Source organism: Malania oleifera, chromosome 10 (assembly GCF_029873635.1).
Source record: "Malania oleifera isolate guangnan ecotype guangnan chromosome 10, ASM2987363v1, whole genome shotgun sequence".
NCBI classification, from domain to species: domain Eukaryota; kingdom Viridiplantae; phylum Streptophyta; class Magnoliopsida; order Santalales; family Ximeniaceae; genus Malania; species Malania oleifera.
In genome coordinates this window covers 71536164-71563141 of record NC_080426.1, presented here as the reverse complement: position 1 = coordinate 71563141, position 26978 = coordinate 71536164, and the positions used below count along the sequence as shown (strand labels likewise).

At 37.1% G+C, this 26978-nt stretch overlaps 1 protein-coding gene across 2 annotated transcripts in view; it reads right to left on the bottom strand.

Annotated features, from left to right (window-relative positions):
- Positions 1 to 255: 255 nt before the first annotated feature.
- The window catches only part of LOC131166076 (probable L-gulonolactone oxidase 6), a 37691-nt gene continuing 10968 nt past the window's right edge, over positions 256 to 26978 (bottom strand). The window contains exons 2-4 of one of the 2 annotated variants that reach the window (XM_058124316.1): positions 3154 to 3409; positions 2270 to 2371; positions 256 to 1179 (exon numbers count right to left, since the gene is read on the bottom strand). In XM_058124316.1, the coding sequence (XP_057980299.1) occupies positions 464 to 1179; positions 2270 to 2371; positions 3154 to 3409 (1074 nt within the window). In that variant the 3' untranslated portion in view covers positions 256 to 463. The remainder of the gene's footprint in view (positions 1180 to 2269; positions 2372 to 3153; positions 3410 to 26978) is intronic. The other variant, XM_058124317.1, reaches the window with a different exon arrangement.

Sequence of the window (26978 nt, the reverse complement as noted above, 5' to 3'; positions counted from 1 at the left end):
ATTATGAGGAGGATAAGTCATATCACCATTGAAATTTTGGATAGATCGAATAATATAATAAAAGAACATCCAAGTGAAGTGTGAAAGTGCAATTGGTATGCCTCGGTGTCACGGGCCCATATGCATATGTATTTATAGGGGTATCAATTAAAATTTTATTTTTAATTTAAATAAATAATTATATTAAACATAAATAGAATTTGATGAGTATTTTAATTTAAGCAAGAGAACTATTAGAAATAATTATTACGAGTATTTTAGACATTTAAAAAATAAGAATTTTTTATTTCTAATAATTAGAAATATAAATAAATGAAAACATATAAGCATGCGAGCATCCCACGACATATGTCGAATTTTTAGTAAATAATAATTCCAGTGGTTAATAATTACTATTGGCACAACCTTTTCACTCAATGCTTTAGTTTTTCATGGTTTTTTTTTTTTATTTTAATTCTTCCCACTATGGAGAACTTAAACGAGTACAGACCCTGGCATCCTTATAAATCTTCCCGGGTCGACAGTAGTACCCCTTCTTCGGCGCGCAATGAACGTCCTCGGAGCACACGCACAGCCCCTCCAGCGCGCACCCATCTCGCACAATGCTCACCCCGCCCTTCAGCCCCAGAACCTGGTCCGTCCACTCGCTTGAAAACAACCCCAGCGGATCGTAAGCCTGCTTCACTTTCAAGAACTCCCCGGCGTTCTTATACTTCCTGATGGCTCCGTCGAAGGCCAGGTTCCGATTCTTGCCCCAGTGCGGCAGCGCGCCGTACTTGAAGAGCGCCAGCTGCTCCACCTCCTCCAGCACGTCCTCGTAAAGCCTGGGCTGCAATGGGTCTTTGCTCCTGTAGTAGGTGATGTCAAAGTCCAGCGCGTCTTCCTGCTTTCCCAGGTAGGCGGCGGATGCCTTGACGTAGCGCATGAGGATGCCGTTGTAGAGTTCCAGGCCGCACAGCGCCTTGGGCTGGAGGTTGACCAGCATCTGCACGTCGCGGATGAGGCTCTTGGCGGCGGACAGCCCGATGCTGAAGGTGGTCTGGTGGAAGAATTCGCCCTTTACGCGGGGATCCCATGCGCACGCCGTCGCATGCAGATCCTCGAGGCTGTCCAGGCATGTTCCCGACGCCTGCAGCCGGTTCTGGTATCCGATGACGGGATACCCCGTGAATACAATGCCTGTTTAATGATCATAAGAAAAAACTACAGGATTATTAATTATGCTAGCTGCATGCCAAAGATGATCGTTTGAGCACGTCGGCTATACAGTATGCTATGTGCATTATTTAATTTAGAGTTAATTTTATTTTGTTACACTTCATCCTCAGGTTTGTTATTTCATCAAGCTGCTTTGGTGGAGGCTTTTTATCTATTTGTTTATCTTCAGATATATATATATATATATACATATACATGTTCATTCAAAATTAACTTTGGGTTTTTTTTTGTTTAAAAATATGTCCATTCATCCTCATATGATTTTTTTTTTGTTTTATTTTATTTTATTACAAATTTGTTGAATTTCAGTTGATTTTGTCTTTTTTATTGTGGCACGGATCTATAGGATATTGTTTATATTAAAGTCAAGAGGATTTGGTAACTTCCTTTCTCCATTGAGTCAATTAATCATGGGTTTTTAAGTTGTAATTGATCATTCAAATTGAACTTAACTAATAGGAAGACACAAGTCTCTAGGATTTGTCCTTGTCTTATGAATTTTAATTTATCTTTGAAATGTTGGAACTTTTGTATTGTAATTTTGGTTTGATTTGTGCCAATTTTGCATTCGTCCAAATGATGAGTAAAATTTTGTTTGAAAATTTGCACAAGATTTAAGGACAAAAAATGCGAAATAATATGTTTATTTTTTAAAAAATTGTTATTTTATTTTTGACAACATCAATGTTGATGTAAAAAAAAAAAAAAAAATCATCCTTTGAAGATAGATTTGCCCAAAAAAAATATAAATAAATAAAAGAGCGTGAACAACATCAAATTAACTAATTTTGTTAGCTATAAATCAAGATGGTTTTGTCAAAACCTTTGGCATCATTTGTAAAAGTTTCATCAATTTTGCAATTGTCAAAACCTTTGGTTATGCCAATTTATTTATTTTTTTCATCGATAGATTGATGTTAGAAAAACTTGATTTTTTAGTAGTACTAATGAAATAAATGGAACCTAATTTTCATGTGCTTTTGAATTGCTATACATCTATACTTAAAATGGATGTCTATTTGGGTTTGGAATTTTAAAATAGCAGTCTTACCATTATTTGTTAGCCCATTAGCTTTGATCGCGAGAGTTGACGTTACTACATTTCCGCTGTTGCACTTTCCATTAGTGTCGCCTGTGGACTCTTGAAGCTCCTCTAAATATTTTATAGCAATGATGAAATTAAAATGGTGTGAAATGCTATACATTTAATTGAATGCAAATTTATTAAAGCATAAGAGATTGATTCATACAATGAAATTGAATTAATGAAAATGAAGTTAAACTAAAATTTTAAAAATACATACACATGCATTTGTAAAAGGAAGCAAACATTTGCTAAAAAGAAATAAAGTTAAATGTTTGATAAAAAATGAAAGCATTATAGAAATGTTTTGAAGTACAAAATATGTACATAAATTTGAATATTTTGTATGAATTTTAAAACATTAAGGACAAATTTTGTATATTAAATTCATTTTGAGGAAACTTTTTTATTTTAAATTGAAGCTCCAATTTCTTAATTTCAAAAGCCCTAAAAAAAAGTCAAAAGTTAGCTTTCACAAGCTTAAAAACATGTACCAAAATGCTTCATATGTTTTCCCCCCCAAAATTAGAAAATTTTTTTAAAAGTAGCCAAAACCCAATTGATCTCATTCAATTTTTTTTTTGTGGCCTAATTTTGGGCATTTATTTTCCTAAGTTTCTCTTTATCTCATCCATCACACTTGAACCTTGTCCCACCCAATTAAGCGTTGAATAATGAAAATCTTGGCTAACCCTAACTAGTTACGTATTGAAAATTTGTGTGATATATTCCTTTTGTTTAACTTCCATTTGATTGAAAGTCTAATGGTATATGATATGCCATATATGAAACAATCCCCTTATGATCTGAAACTAGCTACTAAAATAACAATCAATAAGTATATCACTAACCTGTTGTTCTTATAACCGCTAGTGTGAGCGAGAGTGTTGAGCGGAATCCAATAAAGTCATTTAGACCATTACCGGAGATGTTTGAGGAGACGCGATCGTCAACTCGATAAAGTGCCTTCTGCTGACTGGGGTACCATGTTATATCTGCAAACTCATGTTGTTTGCCGAATGCAACCACTTGATCTCCCAAATCTGAGTCATTCTTGGTCACATAGGTGATCGATCGCTTGAACATTGGTTCTAGCTTTAAAGTTATCTGCAAGCATATAATTTTATTGTTGGAGGCTTTATTTTGATTCGTGAAATATAATAGGTTCTAATGGCACATCTTAAGATTTCTTTTTTTAGAGAATGAGATATTTATCTAATTTGTATCATAAGGCTTTAGGTGTGATGTAACGAGTAAGTTACTTTCGGTCCAAAACAAAATTTGAAGAATTTTTTCTTTGAAAAATCATATAAACTAAACAATACCTTAAAATACACATATTTTTATTTCGATTGGACATTGGTATGAAGATTGAGTAGAGACTTTAGAGTTGAACAACCCAATTACTACAACTTAATTATATACATGTTGAGAATTCCACTTGTGAGCTTGTCCCAAATTGGAAAATAAGAGTGGATAATGGGTTCTCATATACATGGATGGACCCAAGACCCAATAAGCTTAAGCTTTTGGGTCAAATTGATGTTCATTCATGTGTATCAAGCCCACCCATGGGCTCCTCCGGTCCTAATAAGTGGTATCAAAGTTGACGGTTTGTAACTCTGGGTGAGCAACATTGTAAAAGTCGAGAGGTGAAACTAATTCTCCTGACGTGCTAATAGTTGGAGGACCAAGTGTGTGATCGAGGCCAATAAGGATCATCTAGGCCGGGGATGGATCTGAATAGGGTCAAGACGTGAGAGGTAGGATTGGTTAGGAAGCATGTGGAATGCAATCTGACGCACATAAGGCTCCAGTGGTAAGGCCCACTTAAGCAACTGTTGGGGAATTAGGATTACTCCCATAAAGGAGATGGTTTCCGTTCAAGGGGGAGCCGGTTGGAACTCACAAGTGAGGGGGAGATTGTTGAGAATTCCACTTGTGAGCTTGTCCTACATTGCAAAATTAGAGTGGATGATGGGTGCTTATATACATGGATGGACCCAAGACCTAATAGGCTTAAGTTTTTGGGTCAAATTGGTGTTCACCTATGTGTATCAAGCCCACCCATGGGCTCCTCCGGTCCTAACAATACCTGTTTAGTCAAAAGTCCAATTTGCATCCCTTCAAAGGTTAATTGAACACAACCAAAATTAGTAAACCACAATGGTTTTGTGTTAAGTTCGCATTAACATGTGTGCACACCTTTGACAAATTAAGAAATAGTTTTTATTGGGTGGTTGAAAACGATAAGGAAGAAGTTAATGTGGACGTAATTATGGAAGGTGGATCCTATCCTCCCATCAAGATATGAAAGACAAAGGTTTATGACTAGCTTTTGGTTTTAATAGGTAGGCCTTAAATTGGCTACAAAAGCCTAATCTTTCAACAACTTTCTCCTTTGTACATTGCAGTGCACTTTCCAAAATGAGAACTAAAAGGATAGATAGGTTTGTGGTGCATTGTAATGTTGGTGTGAAGATCGCATTGACGCAGATTCTTCAACTATGCACTGTGTAGGTATTACAGGAATGTCTTCTTGTTCTTATTTTACCTTATTTGAGGCTTGTAGATAATAGCAGAGTTGCTTGGATTTTTTGACAAAGTAGACTCGATAGTGACTTATATGAATGAGCATGTTCAAAAGGAACAGGGTCTACAGTTAAAGGATGGACTACTTTATGCCTAAAATGCTGAGATGCACCTTCTTGAAGCCAATTTAATAGATACAATCTTAAACAATAAGCTATAAATTAGAGGTTGAATATTAAGCTATGAAGGTAAAGGAGATAGTTGAACTAGAATGAAAGAAGGCTGATCCAATGTTAATAGATAATAATGGAAGAGAACTGATGAATATTAGAAGGATATTTCTTGAAAGTAAATCGTTGCTCATTTGAAGACTTCTACAACATATTTTAGCTTCAATACAAACATTTAAACACTTCCCTTTATAAGTTTTAGCTTGATTTAAATAGCCTTTTATATATTACTATATGAGGATAAAATAAATGGTAAAAGGAAGATGAGCTACTTGAACCTAGGTTTTGATGATGTCATTAGAGTATGCTATTGAAAAGTAAAATAAATATGATGGAGGCGGCTAGGATATTAAAGTTACTATATTGTGTTGATGTTCAGTTTTGATGATTGACAAAATTGATTAATGATGAATGTGTTCAACATTCATAGACTTAGTCATAGACTAATGAATAAACTTGGTCATAGACTCATGCATAGACTTTATCACAAACTCTCACATAGACATACTCATAGATTCACATGCAAACTTTGTATAGACTTTTTTACAGACCTATTTATAAATGTACTGTAAATTATCGTCTAGATTAGTGTGCTTTTTGGTTAACTTATTGATTTAATTTGATTTGAATTATTTCTTATTTCATTGATTGATATAGTCATATGGCTAACTCTTGATGTCAAAGCTTAACAATAAAAAATTTAAATTCGAGAACCAAGGAGGATCAATCCAAATGACTAGGAATTTCATTTTTTGGATAATACAACAACATTCACTTCCATTTGCAATTATCCTCCAACTCGATCATGTATTTACTACAAAATCCAGAAGAGGTAAGTTGTGAACTCAACCAACTCTCTCTATATCTACTAGCCGAAGTAGACTGAACAGAAGATACAACACATGAAGAGAATAGAATCACTCACACTTGAGTTTCATAGTACTATATGTTCAATTTTGGTTGCATTACTGTTATAGTTCTCATTCTATGATTTTATTGTCTTATTCTAACTAATAGGTTATCCTTTATGAAGGATCTCTAGTCTCACAATTTCTTAATATTCAAGCTAAGTGTGTGGGCTAGAAAAGACCTCAGAGGTGTGTTATATTGTTGTTACTTTATTTGTGTGTAATCCTGATTAGTGCGTGTGTCATGGAGTACTTTTGGAAATATGTGTTGTTGGGTGTAATCCTAGTTAGGATGTGTGCTCCAAAGTGCTAGGCAGTAAGATTAGCCAAGGGTTGTGTTAACCTTGTAGGGCTTTATTGTCCTTTGTTCTATGACATGGATTGTTGCTAATTTTCCAACAACATAGGACTATTATCCTGTAATTTGTAATACCACATGTAATAGTGAAAAGATCAAACTTGTTTGTTTGTAAGTGGAATTATGTTAAGAGATCGAACCACTAAAATTTTTTTTTGTTACTCTTAGTTTTCTTTTACTGCCTATATTAAATTGGACACCATATATCGAGCATCCTTAATTAATCAACTTAATGATTGGATTTTGGCTGTGAATCTCATATTAAAACATCTTTGATCAATCAACTAATTAATGATTGGATTGTTGTTGTGAACATCATTCAAAACATCTTGATTAGTCATCCTAATTTATTAAGTAGATTATACTGTGGCTGTGTATTTCCTATTAATCATTCTTAATCAACTATCTTAATGATTGGCTAGATAATATTATTTTCATGTATATCATATTAAGTTTTCTTGGTCAACCAACATGAAAAAATTGAATCTTTTACAAAATTTTTTATTTGATTCATTTCATCAAAAAAGCAAATTAAGTTTTGAGCATAATTTGTTATAAAAAAAGATAGAAGTTTAATATCACCTCAAATCACCTGTCTCTTGAGTGCCTAATTGGACCAACATAGTGGTTAATCCCAACATCGCCTAACTATTGATTTGAAAAAATGTCTTTATTTTGAGACACAAAATTTATCTTGCCTAGGAATTTCGTAAAGCTTGATTATACTAACTTTTAATTTCTTTCCCACTTCTTTGAATTTTGAATCCTAATTGTATGCTTTTAACACCTCTCTATGTTGCTTTTATCATGTGTTGTGACTAATTTTGTATGTGCTAGCTTAGAGAAATAACAAAGTTAGCCTACTAATGTATTCATTACCCCTTAATTCTAGGGGTAGGAATTGCACGCTATATATAGGCATGAAGATAGATATCTTGAGTTTTGAGTAATGTCATAGACCCTATTTGATTACAGGTGTTACCTTCTAAAGCCAACTCTTTTTATCTTGAAAAGTTTAGCTCTTTGATCCTTACTAAGTTATAGTTGAAGCATTTCCTCTTGGATGTCTTTTTGATATATACATTTTTGGAGAGTAGGTTTTATAAAAATCAATTTTACTCTTTTTATAGTAAAAATAGTGATAAAAATAAGGTCCATGTCTTTTGACCTAACTTTCTATGTCCAATGTCCTTTGAGTATTGTTTAAGTGAGATTATAGATTTTGAGAATCGGTCATCTCATAGGCCCTTTACTCTCTCAAAATGAAGAAGGTTGGGAATATATCTTCATTAATTCCGTAGGCTTAGGTCAACCCATAGCTTGGGTGATTTCTTTTTGAATGTTCTTTAAAACGGAGTTTGAGAATAGATATTCTCAAAGCCTTTTAAACATTTTGAGAATAGGTCTTCACCAATCTTTTAGGTCTCTACTAACCTATAACTTGAATGGTTTCTTTTTGAATGTTCATCAAGTACGACTGAGATTTGAGAATAAATCTTCCCCAATCTCTTTTTCCCTTTTGTGGATTTGATTTTCATCTTAATTTCTTGGCCAAATGATTCGGTGTCATTCTGAATATACATTAATAGAATCTTTTAAGCGAGGTACATTTATGAGTGTGTAGTTATAAAGGACTATTTGGGTTCCTTCTTCATTTTCTTCATCAATTGATTATCGTGAAAATTAAGATTAATCTTGATAGTGATTTAAACTTTTCTCCGATCACTTAATTTCCACTTGCAAAATTTATTTTTAAGTTTTTTTTTTCTAGCCTATGACTCTAATAGAATTGTCAACTCAAAAGAGAAAATATATGAAATTCTTGGGTGGAGATTTTGGAAGGAGAAGTTGGATTTTACATTCTTCACCCTAGATATTAAAGTTATGATCTTAACATTTTAGCTTAATTATCCTCAAAATTTTTAGAACTTCCATGTTGAACATCTTGGTATAGTTCCATAAAGATTGATGGCGTTTGTGCTATACCACCATAAAATCCATAGTCAACTTTCTAACCTTCTAGATTAAAATTAGATGGATAAGCAATGAAAGTTGTATCACTCAAAATTATATTAGATTAGCATTCTTGAGCATCTTTATGAAGAAATAGCACATACTAGTGTTGAAAACTGTATGGAGCATCATAAACATTTGAAAATCTTTGACACGGTCAGTAGGATATAGGGGCCATCAAAACTATCTATTTAACGTTATCTATAAGTTTCTATTATGGACTTGTCAAAAAAACTTCACAAAAATGGAAATTGATACAATATCCCCCCCACCTTTTTTAAGAAGGAGATAAGCTTTTTGGTCTCAATTTTCGTCTTTGTTTCATCACTTTTTTGGTTTTTTCTTCTATTCTCATAGCTTCTTGTTGCATAGGAAATCTCTACATATTGTAATCATCATTAGAATTTTTAGAATAGTGTGCTACTTCTCATATTAAAATGGGACCCTACTCTATAAGCACTGGGTATCATGTTGTTGCACTAATTTATGCTTGTGCCACCTATTATGCGTAGGGGATTGCTTAATCGAATATTAAGAACCTTTTAAGGATAGAGTGCATTGAGATGGGGACATGGTGAATGGGTTGTGAAAGGACTTCATTTACCAACCGTCATTAGAGGTGTAATGATAAGGATAACTAGAATCATAGAATTCGTAGAAATTCATAAAAGGAGGGAGAAGGATAGGGAGGTCAAAGGATTTAAAACATAAATTAGGGAAAAGGTGATAAGGTGAAATAGATTAGAGACAGAAGAAAACAAAGAGATAAAAAGATAAAGACTGTCGCGTTATACGTATTGAATTGATTAAAAGATGCTTACAAGACAGGTTGTACACCTATTTATACCCGTCTAATGTCAAATTTACATAAATTCTAAGGTTACAAAGAGGTTAAATACTATGTATAAAGTTGTAGCTTTGGAAAAAAAAAAAAAGTACAAATCCTAGATGCAAAATCAATGGCAGTTCAGTTGAGACAAGAAACCATCTATTTTTTTAAGCGTAATGTGCTGAAGCAGATTTACCAAAGGATAAGTGGATAGTTAAACTTACAAGGATTTTTTATGAACATGGAGGAAATTTGGTGAAGCTAAAAGTTATGGATTGTTCAAAGAAATATACTATTTGTAAAATGGCTTAGTTCCGTTTCATACAGATAAGCTAAATTACGAGCTCTTCTAGACCTTATGTCTGAGATTTCGCACTCAATTGGTGATGAAGATTCATTCCTCTATGGTGAACCATGTGGAGGTGTCTACAGCTTAGTAACTTGTGACTCGATAGCCACTTCTCTTGTCTGTGTGGGTTTTTCTCCTTTAAGCGTCAATTTCGCATCTTTGGAAGCCTTTCCCACTTTTAGGATTCATTTTATTCAAAGATTACATCTCGATTGTGAATGACTTTCTTGTTGATGGGATTGTAGAATCGATATCCCATGGTGTTGTAGCCGTATCCAACAAAGATACACTTCTCTCCTTGATCTTCCAACATTGTCCTTCTTGCCTCTAGGATCTTGGAGTACGCTATGGAACCAAACACTCTAAGATGACTCACACTAGGCTTGTGAGTACTCTAGGCTTCATGTGGCATCTTTGTATCAAGACTCTTCGTATGACACTTGTTAAGCAGATAAACTACACATGATATTGTTTCTACCCAAAAACTCTTTGGCATATTCTTATCCTTTAACATGCTCTTGGCCATGTTAAGGATCGGGCGGTTCTTCCTCTCGGCTGTACCATTTAACTGGGGAGTGTAGGTTGATGTGAACTTTTTTTGAATCCCTTATTGCCTAAGGAATTTCAAGAAAGTTTCATCCTTGTACCCTCCTCCTTGGTCTGATTAGAGTGACTTGATGCGATAGCAACTCTGTTTCTCCACAAGACCTTTGAACTTTTGAACTTGTCGAACACCTCTAACTTCCATTTCAGGAAGTAGACCCAAGTATTCCTACTGTAATCATCAATGAAGGTGAGGAAGTATGGGTTTTTTCCATTTGAAAACAGACTCAATGGACCACACACGTCTGTGTGAACTAGTTGGAGCGGCATGGAAGATCTCTAGTCGGCTTGCTTTCCAAAGCTATTTCTACATTGCTTGCTCAGAACACAACTTGCACATATTATATTTGGGTGGTGGATGTTGGGTAAGCCTTTCACCATCTTCTTGCTTTCCAACTGTTTCAAACTTTCAAAGTTTAGATGTCTGAACCTAAGATGCCATAGCCAGTCTTTGCCTTTGATGATAGCGCTCAAACACCTTGGCATATCATGTTGAATGGTGAATGGAAACATTCGATTCTTTGGCATTTTTACTCGAGTAACGAGCTTACCTCGAACATCTATTATCACCATCTACTTATCTTTAAGGCTAATTTGGTAGCCTTTCTCCATAAGTTGTCCGAGACTAAGTATATTAGTCTTCATGGCTGGCACATAGTACATGTTGGAGATAAAAGCATGGTCTCCATCCTTCCTCTTGATTAGGACATTTCCCCTCCCTCGAACTGGGACTTTAGAGAGATCACCAAATGATATCTCTCCCTAAACTTTCTCATCAAGTTCATTAAATAGGTTCTTTCTACCACTCATGTGATTGCTGGCTCCAGAGTTAAGGTACCAAATATTTTGTCCTGGTGGGTTGAACTATGTGTCATTAGCATCAACGATTCTCCTTCGACTCTCTCCTTTTCTGCAAAGTTAGCATTTTCATTTATTTCGTGATTTTGGGGATTACCTCTGCACTCATTACTGTAGTGTCCGTATTTATGGTAGTTGTAGCACTAAACGTTTCTCTTGTCTGTGTTCAAGTGGTTATTGTATCCCCCTCTTCTTCCTTGTCCTCTGCCTCGTGGGACATAGTTATGTTGATTGCGTCCTTCTCAAGTGGGACCTCTTCTACCTATGCTACCTTCTTTGGAGTCAAAATTTCCATAATGCCTCATCCTCTTCCTCGCTGTGACATCCCCCTTTGTCGTATCTATCTGTAGTGAAGGATAACTTCATTTGGAGGGCTTGCTTTAGTGCTTTTTTTTATCACTTCTTCTGTTGACTTTTGGCTCATAGACTTGAAGTGAGCCCATAAGTTCTTCTATGGACATGGTTTCCAAATATTTTGTTTATTTTATGGTCACTGCTATATAATCAAATTTTGGATCCAAAGATCGCAAATTTTTTTTCACAAATTCTCTCGTTGTTGAGAGTCTGTCCATTTCTTCTCAATTGATTTGATACTACCATAACTTGTGTATAGTAATTAGCAATAGATTCAATAGTTTCATTCTTACAGATTCGAAATCACCTCACAATGTTTGAAGACGAATTTTCTTCACTTTGTCTACACCTTTGTGTGTTCGATGGAGAGAGTCCCAAACTTCTTTAGACATATTGGCGGAGGTGATGATTTTAAACATGGCCTCATTAAGGCCTTGGTAGATTATGGACTTCGCCTTGCAATCCTTCTTTCGATCGGCTCACAAGATCGTTCTTTGAGCGTCAAACATAGTTGTTTCGGCTTTTTTTTATGGGCTTTCTCCGTACCCATCTTCAACGATGTCTATGACATCTTGAGCACATAAAAGGGCTCTCATTTGAATAGACTAGTTGTCATAATTCTCCCATGTCAACTTTGGAATGACCATTTGGGTAACACCGTTCGCCATAGGGTTTAATATATATAAAAAAGAAGTTATAGAGATTGATTTCAGAAAATTTGATGCCACCAATGTGTTCAAAAGGTCAAAAAATTTTAGGAACCGGTTTTGGGTTGCAAAGAACCGGTTTAAAAATAACTGAACTGGCCAAAAAACAATTCTGAACCGGTTTAACTAGATCAGTTTAACTTAACGGACGTTAACAGAGATAATGGCGTGAGTGATTATTGTTAGGGCCATGTGGCGGCTTCTAGGCGTGCCGCATGTCGGTGAATGAACGTAGGTCTGTCACCCGATCAGGTCGTGTTCGCGGGGCTGGTTTCGGGTTTCTAGATGTTGGGTTGGGTTTCAGATCAAGTTTTTGGGTTGGATCACGTCAGCCGGGTGGAGAAGATGTGTGAGGACACATGGAGTGTGTTTCTTCTCCGGTCAGTAATATTGCCGGTGATACACGTGTCACTGACAATGAATTCGCTGGCAGCACGTGAAAGCGAGTGTTGGGGCTCTCGGACTCCGTTTGAAGCATGGTTTTCACTGTTGAACTCATATTGATGTGAATTTCACAATAGTATGCTCAATTATGGATTTAGAGTAACTTAAAATCTGGAAAAAAATATAATTTCCCCTATGTTCGCCTCTATTTAGCAAATTCCAGCAAACCTAAAGCTCTGATACCACCAATGGGTGGAGGGGACTCATTCAATCACTGGTGATGATTGAAACTCAATGAGGATTACACTCAATTTGCACAATAAATGCTCAATTAATTTCAATATGAAAAATTACAAAGGAATTCAAAGTACACAAACACTTCTTCTCACTGGTTAATGTCTCTCTCTACACCACACTTTACATTACACACACACACACACACACACACACACACACATCTATTTATAGCAAAGGATGGATGATAGGTGAAGATTATAATCAACAATGGTGAGTTGAAGTTGGTGAAAAGTTAGTGGCTGCCGATCTCCAATGTCAACAGAAGCGGCTAGTTGGTGCGGCTGCCGACGACTCCAGTCAAGTTTAATTTTCAAAAATTCCAAAGCTTGGCAACATGTTTAAGGTTTCTAAAATGAAATTTCTAAGAAAGAGCTTTGTAGAAACTGGAAACCAAATGTTTTTTTAGAATTTTTGAGATCCTAGGAGTGAGAATCGGAAGTGCATCTTCTTATTGAAACTTTATAAATCAACTTTAAAAGCTCAATCGCTTGGTTCACCTCATTTCCTCCTCCTTTCCTCTAATATGCCAATTAAAAATCAAATCCCAAAAGGGTCTATTATTGGGGAAGTGCAAAACCTCTGCAATTTTAGCCTTTTGATGAGTCACCATAGCGAAAAAGGTTCGAGTAAAGATTTTGAATGGTGTCCTTAGTAGCCCATTTGTCTATCCAAAATTTTTTTTACTCTCATCACCAACCAGAATCTTCATATGCTCCCACACTTCTAAATTAAGTTTGAGAATATTCATTCAACCAAAGACTCCCTCCAAAGGCTTTTGAATTCTTGGGATAGTACCAAATGGGGGTATTGATTCCATACTTAGAGCAAATCACCTTTCTCCCATAGGCTATTGTCTTCTTTAGCAAATCTCTATATCCATTTTGCAAGAAGAGCTTTATTCATGATCTCCAAATTTTTTATTCCAAGACCACCTTTAATTTTGGGATGAGTCACCGAGCGCCATTTGACAAGGGGATATTTAAAACTCTCGCTTGTTCCTTTCCACGGACAATTTCTTTGCAGGTTTTCAATGCGAGTAATGATCCTCTTTTGCAACGGAAAATTGACATGCAGTAAATGGAAGATTGGAATGAACTGAATTAATCAATGCCAGTATGCCTCCAATAGATAAAAGGTTTGATTTACAGGAAGCAAGCTTTCTTTCCATTTTTTTCCAAAATTGAGTCCCATATGTGCCTACATGTTGTCTTTGAACCCAACTAGATACCAAGGTAAAGAGAGGGAAAGGAACCCGTTGTGAAACTCAATATATCTGCCATGGAGTCTGCATCCTCAATGTTACCGATCGAATATATTCGGTTTTTGGACAAATTCACTTTAAGACCCGTAGCCGCCTCAAAGCAAAGCAAGATGGCAACATATTTCTGAGCTCCGATGAGGAATTACTGTATAAAATTAAAGTGTCATCGACAAATAAAATATGTGAGAGGATTTTGCAGTGTGATCGGTGGTGGATTTGATTCCTTTAATCAACTTCTTCTCAAATCCTCGCACTAACATTTGACAAAGCGCCTCCATAATAATAACAAAGAGAAAGAGAGATAGGGGATCTCCTCGTCTAAGACCCCCCAAACTCTTGAAATGTTAGAGATTTATACTGAAATACATGCTTTATGGAATCAGTTTTATTGTTTATCAATAACTTCCGTTATTCCATTTTAATGAGAATCATTGTAGAGACCCAAAGAATTATAGAAAATAAATAATAAAGGAAAAGGAGAGAAAAATAACTTTTCAAAAGGAGGCTTAGTAGGGTCTTGTCGACGAATGCAAAGCACTCATTAACGAGCAACCTTTTTGGGCTTGTCGACGGAGACTCGTGTCTCGTCAATGAGAACTTACCGAGAGAGGTTTAGTGGAACTTGAATTTCATTGATGAGGGTTACAAGTTCATCGACGAACTCTATTCATGGACTCGTCGACGAGGTGACGTGTCTCGTTTACAAATCTGTATCTTATAAATAAGCTGAGCTGAAGACCTAGCGAGAAAATTTCATGCAATATATTTCTCTCTCTCTAAAAACTCATCCCTCTCCCCTTCTTTCTAGAATTCTGGCTTCGTTAAAGCCCAGATCGATGATTGGAAGGTACCACACTACTCTTGGAAAGATTCTCTTCAAGTTTGCTGGAGTAGTTCGTTAGTTAGGCCAACTTGGACACTATCCCAAAATTAGGGTACGTAAGAGATTTAAGAGTATTATGAGTTGTTTGGAGTATTTGAAATGTAAGTAGTATTATACTAAAATTGTTATGGGTAATGAGGTGATTAATTTGGTAAAAATATGATTTTTAGGCTTTTGAGTTGGGAACGTTGGGGAGCGTCAAATTGGGTGTTGTTGTGAGCATCTTAGTAAGTCAGGAAAGGGGAATAAATTATAGCAGGTATTTTTGTGAAATACTGGGTCAATTATATGTGAAATGATTTATTGTATTTTCCCTCAAATTATTTTGATATGTTTAACAAATGAAATCTGTGTGGCTTATGATTATATGTAAATTATGAAATGTTAATGGTGATTTTTGGATAATAAGGAAATGGGATAAATGATGTATATGAATGTTTTTTTTTTGTGAAAACAGTGATAGTATGAAATGCTAATATTTGTGAATATAGAGAAATGTGGAAATATGTGAAATATGGAAAGGGATTTATGAAATGAGGAAAATATGAAATATTGATATGTGTATACTGGAGAAGATGAAACATGTGATATGTAATATATTTTCATATATATATATATATATATATATATGCATATTATTATGAAAGGAAATTGGTATGGAAATATTGAGAATTTATCGGTAGATAAATGTAAATTTACTAGGAATATTGAAATGGGAGTATTGATCGGTAAATATTGAATTGTGAATGGTAGTTGTGAATATTGGGAAAGTGAACATTGTAACTAACAAATGCAATGAATATTGAATTTGGAAATACTGATATGAGAAAAGTAAAATAGTGGAAAAGAAAACCTTGATGGAAAGGATATGTAAACCCTAGCGATGGGTTATGATATCGAGCACGGTACTGATGCTAGAGGATGAAAAGTGTAACCACACAGACTCGTAGAGCGTGTGGCGAGACAGTGCAAATGGGCCAGAGAAGGGTTGTATATTGTCCCCTGGATTCTGGACCAGGGTATTTGGCAGGTCATTCGTTACTACAGATAGGTATATGGGATTATTTGATCTAACCGACTCGGCTAACTGTGGTTAGATCCAGCTTTCGGGCCGCACAACCTTGACCATAAGGGGAAGCATAGCGTGGAGAAAAATCCTCAGGGCAGCCATGAGTTACATACAGTGCAGTATGGGTTACCAAGGATACTAATTTGCTAGATATGGAAATGGAAAAAGGGAAAGAAATGGAAATGGAAAATGGAAATGAAATGAAAATGAGAAATGAAATTGCATGAGTTAGTAAATAATCAAATCGAAGTAAAACACACTGCCTGAGGGCTTACTAAGTAAGGTGAGTGCTTTAATAAGTATCAGTTGTAGTTGAACCCGGGTAAATCAGGTTAGGCTATAAACAATTTCAGGGGAAAGGGAAACTACTTGTATGGGCGGGTAAGTTTCCCTATTCTCAGGAACTTCGTGGGTAAACTTGGATTATGAATGAATGATTTTAGAAATGGAAGTAAAAACTTATAAAAGCTTGTGTTGTATATCTATATGATTATGGTTATATAAATATTATATTTTCTCAGAAGATACTATCACTGATATGTTATATGCTATGAAACAATGAATCTCATATTGCCACATACTGTAAATAATTTATTCTGGCTTAGTGAGATGTGTCTCACCCAATCATTCAAATATTTTAGGAAACCGAGATCAAACTGGTGATAGATCTCCTAGGTAGAGTGGAGGTGGTACCCTGACATACAGGGTGAGGATGTAAACTAGGGATGAATGATTCCCTTAGAGTTTTGGTTATTTTGGGTTGTATGTTGATGTATAAACTTCTGGCTAGTTGAGACTCTAGTATGTGTATTCACTGTGATGTATATATGTATTTTGTGACTTCCACTAATAGGAATACTGGTATGGTTGTTTTATCCGGTACGCACCCCGGGTTGGGTCATGTTTAAATGGTATCAGGGTGGTGACGTGGCCAATATGTTATGTATACTAATATGTGAAAAAATGGTATAAAAAATCGTGGCGTCACAGTTTGGTATCAGAGCCTAGGTTTGCTTGGTTTTGCAGACTTTAGTAAACAGCGGAATACATTACCAGAGTGTAGGAATGGATATTGACGGGATATAAGCCAGTTGTTGTAGAGAATGAGATTAGAATTTAGGGTTCTGTCTTGCGACCTGTAAGCAGGGGTTCCGTCGTTGTTTCTGTGTTTTTCCTAAGGTGACAATTCCAAGAAAATCATGAATACTATCGTTGGGTCTTGTTTTGGGTGGTAGGATTGAATTCTAAATGGGAACTAAGAATAATAGAATATATTATTTTAGAAGGATGTTTAATAAGTTATAGTTTGATGAATATATTGATTGTGTGATAATGATGGAATTCTGAGATTGGTTGTTTCCTTTTTAGGATGGACCCTGGGAATAGTGACACGAATGCTAGGGGTGATAGAGCAGAACCTTCTAGTATGGGGGGCAAAGATTCCGACACAGTATTGTGCAGTGTCACTCAGTGGGTAGTGGCTGAGATGGTCAGGAGTTCGGGGGAGCGGAGCTGCACGATCGAGCAGTTTATGCATATAAGACTCCCATCCTTTGCTGGAGGAGCAGACCCAATAGTGGCTGAGAATTGGGTTCAGGATGTTGAGGAGATGCTAGTAGTGCTCCTGTGTGCCGATGAACAGAAGGTGTCATTTGCAACATTCAAGTTGACCGGGGAGGCAAAAAGCTAGTGGATTTCAGCAAGGTTGATTGAGGAGCAGAGACCGGATCCTGCGCTGGTGTCGTGGGGTTGGTTCAAGGAATTGTTTTTTAAGCAATATTTTCCTACTATCATTCGAAGCGTGAAGGCAGCAGAGTTCTTGCACCCGACTCAGAGACAAATGATGGTGTGGTTGTACGCAGCCCGGTTTATTGAGCTATCATGGTATGCCCCACATTTGGCACTAGGTGAGGAGAAGAAGGCCAAAAAGTTCGAGGAGGACCTCAGACAGAATGTATTTGAGTAGGTCATAGGTTTTTGGGCCTAGACATTTGCTGAGGTTGTGGACAGATCTGCAGTGATCGAGAGTTGCATGAAGACAGGTATCGTAGCTCAGAGTCAAGAGAAAAGGCCAGTACCTTCAGAGTTTCAGGCAGGGTCTAGTTGGGGCCCATAGAGGAGGCAGAACAGTAGAGGAGGACGGAGACTGGGGGGAGGTGATTGAGCAGGATAGGGTAAAAAAATGCCCTCTCTTTGCCCTACATGTTATAAGAGGCACTTGGGAGAATGCCGACTTGGGGAGACAGTCTGCTATCGGTGTTATCAGCCGGTACATATGGCAAGGGATTGTCGTGCACCCCCGGTGATAGTGCCTACTCTGAGGCCATATAGAGGAGGTCATCAGGCACCTCGCGGTGGTCAGCAAAGGAATACCACGTCGGCACGAGTTTATGCATTGAGACTTGGGATGCGGAGGCTGACGGAGACATCGTGACGGGTACCATTTTAATTCTATCATTTAAAGCTACTACATTGTTTGATTCAGGGGCGACCCATTCCTTCATCGCCCAATAATTCGTAAAATTATGTGGGTTTGAAACTCAGTGGTTGGGGGTTAGTTTATCAGTAGCTACACCAACAAGGTCTGTGGGGATATACTATAAAGTACTTAGCAATTGTCTAGTGTGTATTCAGGGAAGGATTTTAATGGCCGGTCTAGTTGTCTTGGATATGCAAGGATTTGGGGTGATATTGGGTGTGGACTAGCTAGCCGCTCACTGTGCCAGTATAGATTGTCATCAGAAAGAGGTTGTGTTCAGACCTCCAGGAAAACAGGAGTACAGGTTTGTGCGATCTTGTGTGCGTACCCCACCACAGTTGTTATCTGCCATTTAGGCGAGGCGGTTGCTACTAGAGGGTTGTCAGGGTTTTGTGGCTTGTGTAAAGGAGACATTAGAAAGGGAGGTGAGATTAATGGATATCCCGATAGTGAGGGATTTTCTTGATGTTTTTTCCTGAGGATTTGTCGAGACTACCTCCTGATTGCGAGGTAGAGTTTTCAATTGATCTAGTACTTGGAACAACGCCGATTTCAAAAGCACTGAACATAATGACACCGAAAAAATTAAAAGATTTGAAGGATCAGTTGCAAGAACTATTGGATAGGGGATTTACTCGGCCCAGCGTGTTGCCCTGGGGAGCACCGATTTTATTTGTGAAAAAGAAAGATGGGTCGATGAGAATGTGCATCCACTACCATGAAATTAATAAAGTGGCCATCAAGAGTAAGTACCCGCTTCCCCACATCGACGATTTGTTTGATCAGCTATAGGGGACACAAGTTTTCTTAAAAATAGATTTACGGTTTAGGTATTATCAAGTAAAATTCATATTAGAGGATGTTCTAAGACTACATTCAAGACTTGATATGGCTATTACAAATTTTTGGTCATGCCATTTGGGTTAACAAATGCTCCTGCGGTGTTTATGGATTTGATGAATAGGGATTTTCACCAGTATTTGGATTAGTTCATGGTGGTATTTATTGATGATATACTGGTATACTCAAAGAGCCCATAGGAGCACAAAGAACATATGAGAATAGTACTTTAGATACCGAGGGAAGGGAAGTTGTTTGCGAAATTTAAGAAGTGCGAATTCTGGTTAAATCAGGTTACCTTCCTTGGACACATGATCTCTAGGGGTGGTATCTCAGTAGACCCAAGTAAGATCGAGGTAGTAGTAGATTGGGTACGACCAAAGAATGTGCAGGAAATTAGAAGTTTTCTGGGATTGGCTGAATACTATCGCACAGGTTCCTTGAGGGTTTGTCTAAATTTCTGGGTCCATTGACGAGGTTAACTAGGAAAAGGGTAAAATTTGAATGGTCAGATCAATATGAGCAGAGCTTGCAAGAGCTGAAGCAGCTACTCATCACTGCACCGGTGTTGACAATTCCTTCAGGTGAGAAGGGTTTCGTGATTTACAGCGATGCATTGCATAAAAGGCTTAGTTGTGTTCTGATGTAGTAGGAGAGAGTTATATCATATGCCTTATGTCAGTTGAAAGAATATTAGAAGAATTACCCTACCCATGATTTGGAGCTGGTAGTGGTAGTGTATGCACTAAAGATTTGGCAGCATTATCTTTATATGGGTAGGTGTGAAATTTTTTACTGACCACAAGAGTTTGAAATAAATTTTCATGTAGAAAGAATTGAACATGAGGTAGAGGAGATGGTTAAATATGATAAAGGATCACGATTGCACCATCAGTTACAACCCAGGAAAAGCTAATGTGGAAGCTGATGCCTTAAGTCAAAAATTCGTGAGCGCATCAGTATCTGCAGTGGGGATTCAGCATTCGATTAAGATGGATCTAGAAAGAATGGGAATAGAACTCGTAGAGGGTGATCATCAGGTCTTTATTGTTAATCTGGTGTTGAAACCGACTCTACAGGAAAGAATTAAAGTGGCACAGAAAAGTGAAGCAAAATTAGTAGAGCTAATAGAGAAAGTATAGGATGGTCTGGAGAAAGATTTTAGTATCTTAGATGATGGGGCCTTGAGGTTCCGTACTAGGTTATGTGTACCTGCTGATCATGAGATTAAGAAAGTGATTTTGGAGGAAGCGCACTGATCCTTGTATATGGCACATCCTAGTAGCACTAAAATGTACATGGATCTTTGGGATTCGTTTTGGGGGAGCAAAATGAAAAGTGAAATTGTCGAGTTTGTAGCATAGTATTTGACATGCTAGTAGGTGAAAGTTGAGCATTAGAGACCAATGGGGTCATTGTAGTAGCTGTATATTCCTGAGTGGAAGTGGGAGCATAGAGCGATGCATTTTATCACTGGGTTATTGCTGGTGCTTCACGGATAGGGCGCTATTTGGGTAGTGGTGGATCAACTTATGAAGACTGCCCATTTTTTTCCTATTAGAGTTAACTACTCCTTAAACCGGTTGGCAGAGTTATATATTTAAGAGATAGTGAGAATGCATGGTGTGCGTATGTCTATAATTTCAGACTGAGACCCATGGTTCACATTCTTTTTTTGGAGGAGTTTGCAAGAGGCCATGAATTCTCAGTTGTCGTTCAACACTGCATTTCATCCTCAGATAGATTTACATACGGAGAGGATGATACAGATATTAAAGGATATGCTACGTGCATGTGTGCTAGACTTTGGGGGCAGTTGGTTACAGTTTATACCGTTAGTCGAGTTTGCATATAATAATAGTTATCAGACCAGCATAGGGATGGCACCATTTGAGGCATTATATGGCAAAAGGTGCCGATCCCCGTTATATTTGGATGATATTGGTGAAAGATAGATATTGGGGCTAGAACTGATACAGCAGACTCAGGAAAAGGTTAGACTTATCAGAGATAGAATCAACATAGTGCAAAGCCGGCAGAAGAGTTACGCTGATACTCGTCAGTAAGAATTGGAGTTTGGAATAGGGGATCATGTGTTCTTAAAAGTGGCACCGTTGAAAGGTGTTATGAGATTCGGGAGGAAGGGTAAACTGAGCCCTAAATATATTGGGCCATTTGAGATTCTAGAGAGAGTGGATCTAGTTGCTTACAGGTTGGCTCTGCCACCTGCTTTGTCTAGAATTCATGATGTATTTCACATTTCGATGTTGAGGAAATACATCCCGAACCCCTTCCATGTGATCAGATATGAGGCATTGGAGTTCAGTGATGCTTTGTCTTATAAAGAAGCGCCAGTACAGATTTTGGACTGGAAAGAATAGGAGCTACATACAAAAAGTATACCCTTGGTAAAAGTTTTGTGGTGCAAACATGCAGTAGAGGAGGCTTCTTAGGAATTAGAGGAGCAGATGCGCCAAAGGTATCCCCACCTATTCAGCGAAAATTAGGGTTAAGGTATGTAATTTAATTTGTATAATGTAGGTTAGCTAGTGTTTAGATTTTAATGGTTTTGGGGAGAATTTTATTTCAATGGTTGTAATCTCCCAGAACCCTTTATAACCACGGTATTCCTCCGCCATAAGTAAGGGTGAGTAATAAAATTTTCCTTCAGTGGATGGTGTATATTAGAGGTAGTAAATTTCGAGGACGAAATTTTTATAAGGAGAGGAGAATGTAAAGACCCGAAGAATTATAGCAAATAAACAATAAAGGAAAAGGAGAGAAAAATGATTTTTCAAAAGGAGACTCAGCAGGGTCTTGTCAACGAACGCAGAGCGCTCGTCGACGAGTAGCCTTTATAGGTTTGTCGATAGGAACTCATGTCTTGTTGATGAGAACTTACCAAGAGAAGTTTAGTGGAGCCTGAATTTCGTCGATGAGGGTTACGAGTTCGTTGACGAACTCCCTTTATGGACTCGTTAACGAGGTGACGTGTCTCGTCGACGAACTCCCTTCATGGACTCGTTAACGAGGTGACGTGTCTCGTCGATGAATCCGTATCTTATAAATAAGCTGAGCTTGGGATTTAGCGAGAAAATTTCATGCAGTATATTTCTCTTTTTCTAAAAACTCATCCCTCTCCCCTTCTATTTAGAATTCTGGCTTCCTCAAAGCTCGGATCGACGATCGGAAGGTATCACACTACTCTTGGGAAGATTCTCTTCAAGTCTACTTGAGTAGTTTGTTAGTTAGGCCAACTTGGGCACCATCCCAAAATAAGGGTAAATAAGAGATTTAAGGGTATTATGTGTTGTTTGGAGTATTTGAAATGTAGGTAATATTATACTGAAATTGTTGTGGGTAATTAATGAGGTGATTAATTTGGTAAAAATATAATTTTTAGGCTTTGAGTTGGGAACGTTGGGGAGCGTCAAATAGGGTGTTGTTGTGAGCATCTCAATAAGTCAGGTAAGGGGAATAAAGTATAGTAGGTATTTTTGTGAAATACTGGGTGAATTATATGTGAAACGATTTATTGTATTTTCCTTAGAATTAATAGGATATGATTAACAAATGTAATTTATTTGGCTTATGATTATATGTAAATGATGAAATGTTAATGGTGATTTATGGATAATAAGGAAATGAGATAAAGAATGTATAGAAAAGTTTTTTTTTTTTTTTGTGAAAATAGTGATAGTATGAAATGCTGATATTTGTGAATATAGAGAAATGAGGAAATATGTGAAATATGGAAAGAGTTTTTATGAAATGCGAAAAATATGAAATATTGATATGTGTATACTGGAGATGATGAAACATGTGATATGTAATATATCTTCATATATATATATATATATATATATATATATGTATGCATATTATTATGAAAGGAAACTAGTATGGAAATATTGAGAATTTATCGGTAGATAAATGTGAATTTACTGGGAATATTGAAATGGAAATATTGATTGGTAAATATTGAATTGTGAATGGTAATTGTGAATATTGGGAAAGTGAACATTGCAACTAACAAATGCAATGAAGCAAGCAATGTTGACATGCCTTGTCCATTAATTCCTCACCAATTGCACAAAGTTGGATTTTAAAATGGATAAGATAATTTTAAAATTTTTACCATTTTAATATTATTAACTCTTTTTTTTTTTTTTTAACATAACATAAGGGGTTGATTGTGGGCCTTAGTTTTGCTTTACTCTATTCATTAGTACTGTTAATTATTAGTGAAAGTATGTGGCTATGTCATTTCTTAATATTTTTTTCTCATTTCTAAACTAGTAGCTTAAAAATCCAAATTTATGATATTTTTTAGATCCCTTATTTTATTGAAACTAGTTGTCAAAAGACAGTCACATTTCGTGTAGGTATACTAATGAATAGATATTTAAACAAACAAACAATAAAAAAAAAAAAATTAGATTACAAACATTAAAAAAAAATTAAAACATATTGAATTAAAATTTGTCTAAATCTACCCAAATCCTAATGCAAGATCGGAAATTAATGTTTCCAAATAAAACGTAATATAAAATTATATTGAATTTTAATCAAATTTATCTAAATTTAACTTCAAAGTCCGAAATTTATGCACCTAAACGGATAATAAATGATGTTCAAGTTTCAACCATTGATCAGCTTTGAAAGCTTGGACAATTGTTTTAGCCTCCAACGTGGATCAGTATTTGTAGACTCCTTCAGTGAATGAATTCAATTGTTTTATCTACTTTACAACTTGCAAACAAAACAATGCCAGGACAACTCTGAGGCAATAGTCTTTGATGCCTAAAGTGGTTCAAGATTTTAGAAATTTAGTGAGGAGGATTGTATACCTTCGCCTTGGATTTTTTTTTTTTTTGGGGCCTTCATTTAGGTCCATAGTTTTATATTTGGAAACTTGCTGTGATTATGGGCTTCCATCCTATATGGGAATGATTACCGTCCAACACTGATGCCTCTCTTTACCACCATAGGTGTACTAGCTGTGTCCAACTGATATTTTCTTATTTGTTTAAAATTAGGGTGTTTGAGATGAGCCTGTCAATGTGTCACGCCGATAAAGCTAGCTTTCTAATGTGTTGACCTTTCTAGGCAAATGTTGTTGGTTCTTTTTTTAGTTTATAGGTAAATTCATTGATAGTGGGAGAACCAATCAAGAAGCTTGGAGCTCCCAAAAAGGGATACAAAAAGAGTGAAGAAATCACCCTCCCATGTTGGGAAAAATATAATTGAATTCCTTACAGTTTTGATTAGACAAAAAGGAGTTAGACCTGAACCAGTGAAACAGATTAGTAAGACATCTTTTGTACACAACTTGGGTCGCATTGTATTTTTTCTTAAAAATTTTGTCTTTCCTTTCCTCCATTTTGTCCAACAGAAAGCTGCTTTTAATCTTCTAAGGAAACCCTTTAGATTTGTGGAACTCCACAAAAAGAACAATGAAGGAGATTTTTTGGCATAACCAAATGATTCAACATGTTTTTACAGGCCAAGCTCCAAATCTTCCTATTGTAATGGCAATGAAGAAAATGTTGAAAATATTAACCTTGACTAAATGTGGAGATGGCCGGCAGCCCACTGCTGTTGACATTAGAGATTGGCAGGCAACCTACTCCACCTACCAGCCCACCTCCGTTGAAGTTTAATTCCTACAATTGTTGATTATTTGTTTTCTCTAATTGCTATAAATAGGTGAGTGTGTGTGCAATGTAAAATGTGGTGTGTTGAGAGTGTAAAGCTAGTGAGTGAGCGAGAGATTTTGTTTTTGAATTCCTCTGTATTATTTTCCATATTGAAATATACTTGTTTGTTATTTATCCTCACTGAATTTCAGTCACATCCAGTGACTGAGTGTACCTCTCCACCCATCAGTGGTATTAGAGCGTCCAGGTACGCCGGAATTCGCCAAATAGAGGCGAACAGAGGAGAAATTCAATTTTCTTCCCAATTTTGAAGTTGTTCCAAATCTCAAATTGATCCTGCCATTGTGCAATTTGCTTCGAGACGATTCTAACGGTGAAAACCACGTTTCAAACGGACACCACGAGACTCCACATGCGCTCCCACGCGCCTCCCAAGAAGACAGCGCTCCTCCCACGCGCCGCATGCGCTGACGAAGACTCCGGCAGACTGCCGCATGCGCCTCACGCACCCGTACGCGTCTTCTTCGCCCGATTGGCGACCTGGATCAGCGACTTGCAAGCCGGATCCGTACCCGAGCTTTGACCCGCATCCAACCTGCCTCCCAGTAGCGGACACGCGGCACGCACAGAGAATGCCATGTAGCGTAACGGGATCATTAACGTCGTTAAATGCTCATTAAGTTAAACCGGTTAGTTTAAAAATTCACCAGAACTTCCTGTAGCCGGTTCAGTGATTTTTGAACCGGTTCTTTGCAACCCAAAACTGGTTCTTAAGGTTTTTCGATCCTCTGAATACATTGGTAGCATCATATTTTCAAAAATCAGTCCCCATTTCTCTATTTTTATATATTAAATTCAATGGCTAACGGTACTATCCAATTAGTCATTCCAAAATTGACCCGAGAGAATTATGACAATTGGTCGATTCAAATGAGAGCCTTTCTAGGTGCTCAGGATGTCATGGACATCGTTGAAGATGGGTACAGAGAAAGCCCATAAAAAGAAGTCGAAGCAGCTATGCCCGATGCTCAAAAAACGACCTTGCGAGCCGATCAAAAGAAAGATTGCAAGGAAAAATCCATAATCTACCAAGGCCTTGATGAGGCCACGTTCGAAATCATCGCTTCCGCGAAGACATCCAAAGAAGTCTGGGACTCTCTCCATCGAACACATAAAGGTGCAGATAAAGTAAAAAGATTCGTCTTCAAACATTGCGAGGTGAGTTCGAATCTCTAGAAATGAAGCAGAATCCATTGCAGACTACTATACACGAGTAATGGTAGTATCAAATCAAATGAGAAGAAATGGAGAGATTCTCAATGACGAGAGAATTTTTGAGAAAATTTTGCGATCTTTAGATCCAAAATATGATTATATAGCTGTGACCCTAGAAAAAACAAAAGACTTGGAAACAATGTCTATAGAAGAACTTGTGGGCTCACTCCAAGCCCATGAGCAGAAAGTTAATAGAAGAAGTGATGATAAAGCACTGGAGCACGCCCTCCAAACGAAGTTGTCCCTCATTGCAGAAGGATACGACAAAGGGGGGACGTCACAGCAAGGAAGAGGACGAGACCGAGGATCTCGTGGAAGAAATTATGGAAATTTTGATTCCAGAGAAGGCGGCAGAGGCAGAAGAGATCCCACTAGAGGAGGACGAAATCAACAGAACTATGTCATACAAGGCAGAGGACAAGGAAGAAGAGGAGGATACAATAATCGCTCGAATGTAGATAAAAGAAACATTCAATACTACAATTGTCACAAGTATGGACACTATAGCAATGAATGTTGGGGGCGACAACAAGAAAAGGTTAGTGAGGAGGCCAACCTTGCCGAAACTGATCATGCAGATGGAGAGTCATTGATGCTGATGGCACACAATGCAACTCCTTAGGACGAGGGTGTTTGGTACCTTGATTCTGGAGCCAGCAACCATATGACTGGAAAAAAGAAGCTATTCTTTGAACTTAATGAGAAAGTTCAGGGGGAGATCTCTTTCGGTGATAATTCTAAAATCCCAATCCAAGGGCGAGGAGATGTTTTGATCAAACAGAAGTCT